The 9,321-nt window shown below is 34.7% G+C and overlaps 1 protein-coding gene across 2 annotated transcripts in view; it reads left to right on the top strand.

The window, feature by feature from the left end:
* Positions 1 to 839: 839 nt before the first annotated feature.
* LOC107590127 (regulator of G-protein signaling 14-like) overlaps positions 840 to 9,321 on the top strand; it is an 18,272-nt gene continuing 9,790 nt past the window's right edge. For both annotated transcript variants that reach the window (XM_016278738.1, XM_016278737.1), the window contains exons 1-5: positions 840 to 942; positions 1,548 to 1,569; positions 6,413 to 6,582; positions 7,823 to 7,915; positions 8,016 to 8,159. In XM_016278738.1, coding sequence (XP_016134224.1) covers positions 898 to 942; positions 1,548 to 1,569; positions 6,413 to 6,582; positions 7,823 to 7,915; positions 8,016 to 8,159 — 474 coding nt within the window. In that variant the 5' untranslated portion in view covers positions 840 to 897. The remainder of the gene's footprint in view (positions 943 to 1,547; positions 1,570 to 6,412; positions 6,583 to 7,822; positions 7,916 to 8,015; positions 8,160 to 9,321) is intronic.

Below are 9,321 nucleotides of genomic sequence, written 5' to 3'. Positions count from 1 at the left end.
ATATATATATATATATATATATATATATATACACACACATACATATACATACATAAAATATCTTCCTAATTATCTATAATATCTATAATACAGAAATACAGTCAAAAAATATAGTGAGATTTACTTGAATTCACCCCAATATGATGATCTTTTTTGTGTGTGAATTTTGAATCAGAGGACCTTGAGTTTCAATGAAATCACTAGAGGGTTCTCAATTCTTGCTCGACGCAACTCTTTTCGAAGGACTCTTGGGAGACACAACACCCTGTCAGACAGTCACCCACGCACCCTCAACAAGGTAACCCTTTGACTAATTTCAGAAGAGCCCTCATTTCCTCATCTCTCTACTGTTGCCAAGCACATGGAGTTCCTGCCATGCTAGCCATTAGCAGAAATTCCAGTAACGACTTTCAAATGTTGGGTTGAATTATCTCAAAATGACAGACTTGATTGTGTTCGATAGCAACTTGATTGACAATCACCAACAGAAATGCAGCGGTATTTTGGTCATGATTGCTTGAACGATAATTTTTGATCTAATCTAAATGTGAGTCAGAGTCCGACAGGAATTTGGCAAAAACATATCAATAACAATGCAACAAATGTTAAATGTTACGGATACAGAATCATTTCTTTTCAATGACCGCTCTTCTACAAAAACAACTTCATTCATTATGTAATGATGGAAGAACTGCAGCCATGGTTTCACTGTAAAAACATTCAAAAAAGAGCTCTGTCTGAAACATGCCCACGCTTCCTCTTGCGGCATGTTACCATGGCAAGACTTCCTGTTCAAGCAGGAAGTTATATTGTGCTCAGAGCACATCTCATATGCACATCAGAAACAACTCACTCATGCATTCATTAATAATCTAAAGTTCATGAGAATCAAAGGATATGTCTCTGAAAGGGAACAACATTGGGATATCCAATGGACTTAAGGTATGTTCAGAGGGCGTGACACTGTAATGGTGTGTGTTGGTTTGTATGTGCAAACAGAGAACTGCCACAAAATATGAATATGATAATGAAAATGTGCTTGGTAACAATGAGCTGACTATTTGTAACCTTATCTGTTCAGGTTATAAGGCTAAAAGTGGCCTTGAACAAGCTAATGTAGAGTTGCAACTACTTTCTTTCATTCAGGGCGAAAAATAATAGTTTTAAAAAGCCTTTTTTGGCACTTCTGCTTGATTCTTTCCTGCAGATCATTGAAGATGTAAGCTCTACTACATTACCCTCTGCGAATGAGAAGATCAGAGAACAATAATATCAGTTAATATGCAATTTTGGGGGAAAATTAGCAGCCATTTTGTCTCAGACTCCAATTGTGTGTCACATTTTGTTGCTTGCGAGTGGAGAGCTCTTTCCTTCAGTCTGTCTCAATCACCTGCAGGCATTGAATCAAACGACATTCATTTCCAAAGAAATGTGCTTCAACTGAGCCTCAAATGCCACAGTTGACTGTACGCCGTGATCCAGCATCTATAGTTTTGATTAGTGCACTTTATTACAACTCTGATCAATATTATTTAATTTTCCCACAGACTCTGGCTGTTTCAGATGGAGGTGAGTTATGCTTTAATAATGGTTTTTAAAGGGGAAATGGAGGATGAACGATATGTTTCCCTCCATTATGTATCTTGAAAGGCAGCAGGGGAAAACTGTGTTTTCATACTTTATCCACGTGGCTGTTGAACAGACATCTAGGTTCAACATACATCTAGGTTTAGCACTTTACCATTGACCTGTTTACATTTGGTTCTTGGGGGCAGGTGTAACCACATCAGTTTCCTCTCTCTGTTCAAGTGTCATAATGAGACCGGGAGAGAAAAAACAGGTAGGCAGGCAGGCAGACAGACAGACAGAGGTATAGAAAGTCATGTGACTGTCTGGAAGTGAGGACAATCATCGACTGATAGCACCAGTATAATCATCAAGCGCCTGATGCTAGTCATCAGTGTGACTCTAATTCATGCTTGGGAAATTCCTCAACTGCATTTCTGTGCCACAAAAACAAGTGACGAGTGAAGTGCCGGAATAACGGAAGAAGAGCTGTAGAAAGCATCATTAACAGTTTTTTTTCGGTAGCATTTACCGAGACAGTTTAGCAGTGCACAAACATGAATGGCACAGAAAAAGAAGTGTCAGATTAATGAGCTGATTATTTAGCATGTCTCACATTCCCACAGCCTGAGGAAGACAAAACAGGGCTAAATTAGCTCATGCGCCCGTTGACAAAATATTGAGATTCTCTGAATGGCATGTTTGTACATAGTTTTTTTTTTCCACTGTATCATGTGCAGTGCTTTTTGATGTGACATAGCCTAAAATAAGATGAATTGTGTAAAAATTGGCACATTTTTCAGCATTGATAAAACCTTCACACTCATAGGCTTTTTGTAAAGCCAAAACTCTCCTATGTGACCATATCAAAACCATATGTGACCCTGAACCACAAAACCAGTCATAAGTAGCACGGGTATATTTGTAGCAATAGCCAAAAATACATTGTATGGGTCAAAATTATAGATTTTTTCATTAAGTAAAGATCATGTTCCATGAAGATATTTTGTAAATTTCCTATCCGTAAATAAAAAAAAACGTAATTTTGCAATTATGCATTGCTAAGAACTTCATTTGGACAACTTTAAAGGCAATTTTCTCAATATTTAGATATTTTTGCTTCCTCAGATTTCAGATTTTCAAATAGTTGTATCTCAGCCAAATATTGTCCTATCCTAACAAACCATACATATATGGAAAGCTTATTTATGCAGCTTTCAGATTATATAAATCCAATGTAAAAAAAATTGACCTTTATGACTGGACAAAATGGGACAGATCCACAGAAATTATTATTATTATTTCTTTTTTTGTGATTTCAAGTTTATAGCATGCATATAAAAAATATTACATTTAAATCTTTTTTTTTTCTTGGAAGTTGGAATCTGGTCAAATTGTGTTTTTTTTTGTCCCTGTTAGAAAACTGCTTAATATTAGCTGATCAAGGTTTAACGTTTCTGGAAGATTGTAGTGAGTTGTTGTAGTGATTGTAGTGAGTTTAAAGTTTTTGGAAGATTATAGTGGGTTGTTACTTGTCCCCTAGACAGATTGATCAAGGCTTACCAGGTCAATTACCAGCTGGTAGTCCATCTGATACATCATTTATTCATCTAATGACTATAAATGACGAAAATGGTTACCTTAGAAACAATGTAAAAATAACAACCAGAATAAGAAACGCCATTATTTCATTACAGAAAAAAGGTACAAAAGATGTCACTGGGGTGGTACCCCTTCAAAAGGTACTAATATATACCATTTTGGTACTAATATGTACACTTGAGGTACTAATAATGTATGCACATTTAAAGTATTAAAGGGGTTCCTTGAGGTTTACTTATAATGTTAATAAAGTTTTTGCACAAAAAGACAAACAAATAAATATGTGGAAAAAATTATTTTTTTCAACCCTCATTCTGTCCCTCTCTCTAAAATTACCTGTTTTTAAGGGGCGTGTCCTTAAGGCTTCTCAATAATCGGCCATTGTTATGATTGGCTGACGTCATTGCATAGGAAACAGTATCAATGCCCCCTTGCTACTGCATGTATGTAAGTGTGCTGACAACATAATCAAAATAAAATGGTAATTTCCAGACAAAGCATTATGAAATTATTTACTTATGGTTTGTGATGCAGCTGCAGTCAGATCTAGTACAGCTTCCTATTTCAACAAATGTTTCGTTGTGAACTCTCCATGGCAATGTGCCTCGTTTACAAAACAAAATGCTCTGATCAATCCTCAGACATGATCCGGAGTGCCATTAAAATTAACTGTCCACTTGTTCCTTACACTGGGATCCTTCTGATATCTGTACAAAGATGAGAACGAGCTGTTTAAACGCGTCAAAACGAATGTTCTTTCACTCCATTTTTCTTATTGACAGACTCAAACGCGTGGACTGTGTAAGAAAGTGAACGCGCATCTATATACTGTATCTTGTGTAGACAAGTATAGCGGCAGTGACTGTAATTTCTATTTCCTTTTGACACGATGCAACACTTGCATTCAAGCATAATCAATTTTAGCAGGTACAAGCTGTAATGGGCAGCTCTATTCTGGAAAAGGGGGCGGGGAGCAGCAGCTCATCTGCATTTAAAGAGAAACACAGCGTGTTTCTGCTTCCACTCAAAATAGGCATTTTCAAAATGATATAATAAAGGATCTGTAGGGTATTTTGAGCTAAAATTTCACAGACACATTCTGGGGACACCAGAGACTTATATTACATATTGTAAAAAGGGGCATAATATGTCTCCTTTAAGCTATGAAATTTGAAGGATGTTTTAATGGTACAAAGACCTCTTGCATGCCAAAAGATCAAGGCAAATTTGATTTCTTATGTCATGAGCCCTTTAATATGCACCTTTTAAGGGTAAACCAGGTACAAAGGTGTACCTTTTGAAAAGGTACTGCCCTAGTGAAAGATTTTGTACCTTTTTTTTTAAAGACCCTTGTGAAAAAGTCTAATTTAGCACACTTTTAAGCAAAGTGAATATTATGAAAAAATAATATGCTTAAGTGTAAATTGAATGCAAAGTTTTTAGACACTTAACTGAATGTTGATGGCAATTAGACAAATTATATTTATTATATTATAGTTTATAGAGCTTTTTGGCCCACTTAAGTAGGCCTACATCTTTATATGTAATTTCACAATTTATTCTATTGTCTTTGAAATGTGGTTCAAGTGTAATGCCTAACATTTATGATAAACTAAAATCTACTTTATAGGGATAGTTCACCCAAAAATGAAAATTCTGTCATTAATTACTCACCCTCATGTCATTCCAAACCCGAAAGGCCTTTGTTCATCTTCGGAACACACATTAAGATATTTTTGATGAAACCCGAGAGCTTTCTGACCCTGCATAGACCATGTTCAAGCCCCAGAAAGGTAGTAAGGACATCATCAAAATAGTCCATGTGACATCAGTGGTTCAACCGTAATTTTATGAGAATACTTTGTGGTATCATTATTTTTGCTTTCTTTGTGTACAAAAAGTATTCTCGTAGTTTTGTAAAATTACGGTTGAACCGCTGATGTTACACGGATTATTTTGATGATGTCCTTACTACTTTTCTGGGCACTGAATGTGGTAGTTCCCTTGCTGTCTGCAGGGTCAGAAAGCTCTTGGATTTCATCAAAAATATCTTAATTTGTGTTCCGAAGATGAACGAAGGTCTTACGGGATTGGAACGGCATGAGGGTGAGTAAGTTAAATTTTTGGGTAAACTATCCCTCTAATGTTGTATTTTTGAAACTTGCATGCACTGAAAAAAGTGATTTATTAAATTCACTAAATTTTTTTAAATGGTTAGTTCACCCAAAAATGAAAATTCTGTCATTAATTACTCACTCTCGTGTTGTTCCAAACCCGTAAGACCTTCGTTCATCTTCGGAACACAATTTAAGATATTTTTGATTAAATATGAGGGCTCTCTGACCCTCCCATAGACAGCAAGGTAACTACCATGTTCAAGGTCCAGAAAAGTACCAAGATGATCGACAAAGTAGTCCGTGTGACGTCAGTGGTTCAACTGTAAAGTTAAGAAGCTACGAGAATACTTTTTTGCGCAAAGAAAACAAAAATAACGACTTTATTCCACATTTTCGTCTCTACTGCGTCACTCGTGAAAGCGCGTCCAGAAGTGACGCAGTAGAGTGGTAGTTACCTTGCTGTCTATGGGAGGGTCAGAGAGCCCTCATATTTAATCAAAAATATCTTAAATTGTGTTCCGAAGATGAACGAAGGTCTTACGGGTTTCGAACAACACGAGGGTGAGTAATTAATGACAGATTTTTCATTTTTGGGTGAACTAACCCTTTAAGGTAAGTGGTTGCAATCACTTTATTTTAGCTAAATTGAAATAAACAAATTTATTTGACTAACTTTCAAATTTGTTTTATATAAATGTAGCTAAAATAAATAGTTTGCAACCACTTACCTTAAAAAAAGTAGTATAATTTTTTTCAGTGTGTAGTGTATTTAGATATACTGTATTTGTAATTTAGTACATATCAAATATATTAACTTTACATGTAATATTGAAAAACACACTACAGTTAAAATTATTATAAATTACTTTACATGTGCTTTTAGAATATAACACATAAAACAATGTACTTTTTGTAGCATGACAAAACATTTTAAAACATTATGATTTAAATGTACTTTAAAGTACAATTTTAATTTGACACAATTACAAAGTACACTTAAAGGTATACTTAAGTGTGTTAAAGTTCTTGGTGGCTTTTTATTCTGTTAATATTTAATATATTTTCTGCAAAATCATTTATTTTATAATAAATGCTCTTTAGCATTCTCTTTGTCTCATGGGTGATAGAACTGAATGTACTGGAAACAGATGATCGGTCAGTATCACAGTACTCCAGCAGTAACACCAATCTGCCCACCGTGCCCAGTGAAGGGAGCAGAGGGGTGGGTCAGGTAGCCAGCTGGGCCGTCAGCTTTGAGAGGCTCCTGGAGGACCCAACAGGCGTACGCTACTTCACAGTGAGTAAAGCACCACTATTCGTATAGCCAACTATTAGTTTTCCAACATCTATTACATATAGCAAGCTAACTATCTTACTCAGAAGGCAAAAGCAGAAGTGGTGTCCTAGATATAAGCCTTTGCTTCTAGTTTCTAAGTGTACACGTCATACAGTTCTGTACTTACTCACTTCTTAATAAAGAGAGTGCTGCTGAGAGCTGCTGCCATGTTGCTCGGCACTCTCATTTGTTTACCAACCAGGCAGAGCAAGTAATTCAACCCCAATTCATTGTGAAATGTGTAAAATCAGAAAAAAGCAGGTGAGGAGGAAAACAGCCCACGGTATGAGTCACTGTAATTATAGGGAAATGAGGAGGTGTGGAGAATGTTTCAAAGGGGTGGCTGGAAGAGAGCTTATGGGGGAAAGGAAATGTTCAGGCGTTTAGGTGAGAGAGCTCTGAGATGGATACACCTCTGTGAATTCTTCATTTGGTGGCCAACAGAGATGCCAGCTACACTGTTAGACATTTCAAAGGGTTTTTACAGTAACTTACTGGCACCACTGTTGCCAGTAAGTTACTGTAATTAAGATTTACAGTAGCAAACTGTATTTGGTTTACAGTTGCAAACTGTATGTTTTACAGTAAATTACTGTAAAAAAATCCAATTCATCAGTATACTACTGTAATTCATTTGAATATATTTCATTAGATTTTATATTTTTTATTATAGAATTCATTTTATTTTTAACCTACTACTGGCATTCAATTAAAACAGACACAATAACTACAAAATATCAAATTCTTTATTTAAAACATTGCATGTATAACACTTATAAATACAGTCTTCCAATGCTGGAACAGTGCATCTTCATTTCTCCTGTCTTAGGACATTTTGCAGTGCATTATGTTGCATCATCTGGATTTATCCTAACAAAGAATTTTTAGGCAACAGAAACATAATGGGGAAAAAATATAAGCAGCCAAAGAAAACTACTGGCCAACATTAACTACTAACACCTGAACAAAATTTCACATTAGTTAACTTAATGCTAATACAAGATAAGCATTGCTCGTTAAAATTAATTTTAATTCAGTAATTCAATAAGCTGACAAAAGTCGTTTGAAACGACAGTGCAGTTTACCATGGTAATTATCATGTGTATATTCCCACCAACACAGTTACTGATGCAGTTCATCCAGATTTGAGGCATATTCTTAGCGTGTCCCAAAATTAAAAATTTGTCTGTATTCACCACAGGGATTTCTGAAATCTGAGGTCAGTGCTGAGAACATCTTGTTCTGGCTGGCATGTGAAAAGTTTCGCAAGATACCTGTCCATCAAACCGAGAAGGTAAATATCAGTATTTTATATCTCTCCACGATTTCATAATTTTTTCTTTTTATTAATTCATACAAATAACATAAATATTATGTATGTTTTCTTACCCTAGCTTAAGAAAGAGGCATCCTCAATTTATAACACTTTCCTGTCCAGCAATGCAACATCTCCCATCAACATAGATGACAGGGTACGAGTTGAGGAGAAAGATGTACAAAATCCTCATCCTGACATCTTTCAAAAAGCACAACAACAGGTATGTGATGTCATACCACAATGCAGGGTCCTCAACCACTGTTTCCAGATGTTAAGGCTAAATTAATTAAAAAAATAATAATAATTTCAATATTTGCTAAAATTATATATATATATATATATATATATATATATTATAACTTTCTTATCTTAAATGAATTGTTAAAATTATTTGTCTTTCTCTATAGGTTTTTTTTATGTTCTTTTATAAAACTTTCAATCATGACAACTCTCGAAATAGATTTTAACAGCATTTTATCTATAAGAATGGAGTGTAGGTAGGATTGCTCTTCGTGAATTTGCAACACTGCTGCTGTCATGAGTGAAGGCTTACTGCTTAGAATTACAGAAATTATGATACATGCTGCTGAAGCTGCAAGGTACAATAGAGAGAACCCCGTAGAAGATGTAGACAGGTGGTGCTAGGGAGGAAGAGGGCTAAAGAAAATTCTCATTGCACACAATACTATTCTGGACCATGTCGAGATGCAAATAAATAACATAAACAGGAAGGATAAATTTACTGTGTTGCCAACTTAAAAGAACCAATCAGCTACTCAAAATTGTTTCATGACTTGAACACTGCATGTTATAATTTTCATCAATGCTCTATTATTATTCTTAAGAAATAGAAAGGAAAAAATCAGATTCTTTGCAGCATAGGTCTATTTAATGTTAAAAATAGGTTATAATTTAAAAAATTTCACTAATTTAATATTAGTAAAAAAAAATGCAATTATTTTACACAGGCAATTATTGAATACCCATACTTCTGGTGTATTCAAGTTTATTTATTTATTTATTTTTTGTTATAGTTAAGTTGTACAATTACATTTACATTTATTCATTTAACAGGCGCTTTTATGCAAAGCAACTTACAAATGAGGACAATAAAAGCAGTCAAAACTAACAAAAAAGCAACAATATATAAGTGCAAATGACAAGTCTCGGTTAGCCTAGCGCAGTACACGTAGCAAGGTGTGTATATATATATATATATATATATATATATATATCACACACACAAAGAAAAACAAGTAGATAGAGTAGAAGAAATAGAAAGCTAGTGTTTGCTTGTCTTTTTAAATAAAAAAAGAAGATAAATATAGATAAAGTAGAATTAAAATAGAATAGAAAGTGCTAGAGTTAGAGGGTCAAATAAA

Source organism: Sinocyclocheilus grahami, unplaced genomic scaffold (assembly GCF_001515645.1).
Source record: "Sinocyclocheilus grahami isolate Dianchi unplaced genomic scaffold, SAMN03320097.WGS_v1.1 scaffold124.1, whole genome shotgun sequence".
NCBI classification, from domain to species: domain Eukaryota; kingdom Metazoa; phylum Chordata; class Actinopteri; order Cypriniformes; family Cyprinidae; genus Sinocyclocheilus; species Sinocyclocheilus grahami.
This window is presented reverse-complemented; position numbering and strand designations above follow the sequence as displayed.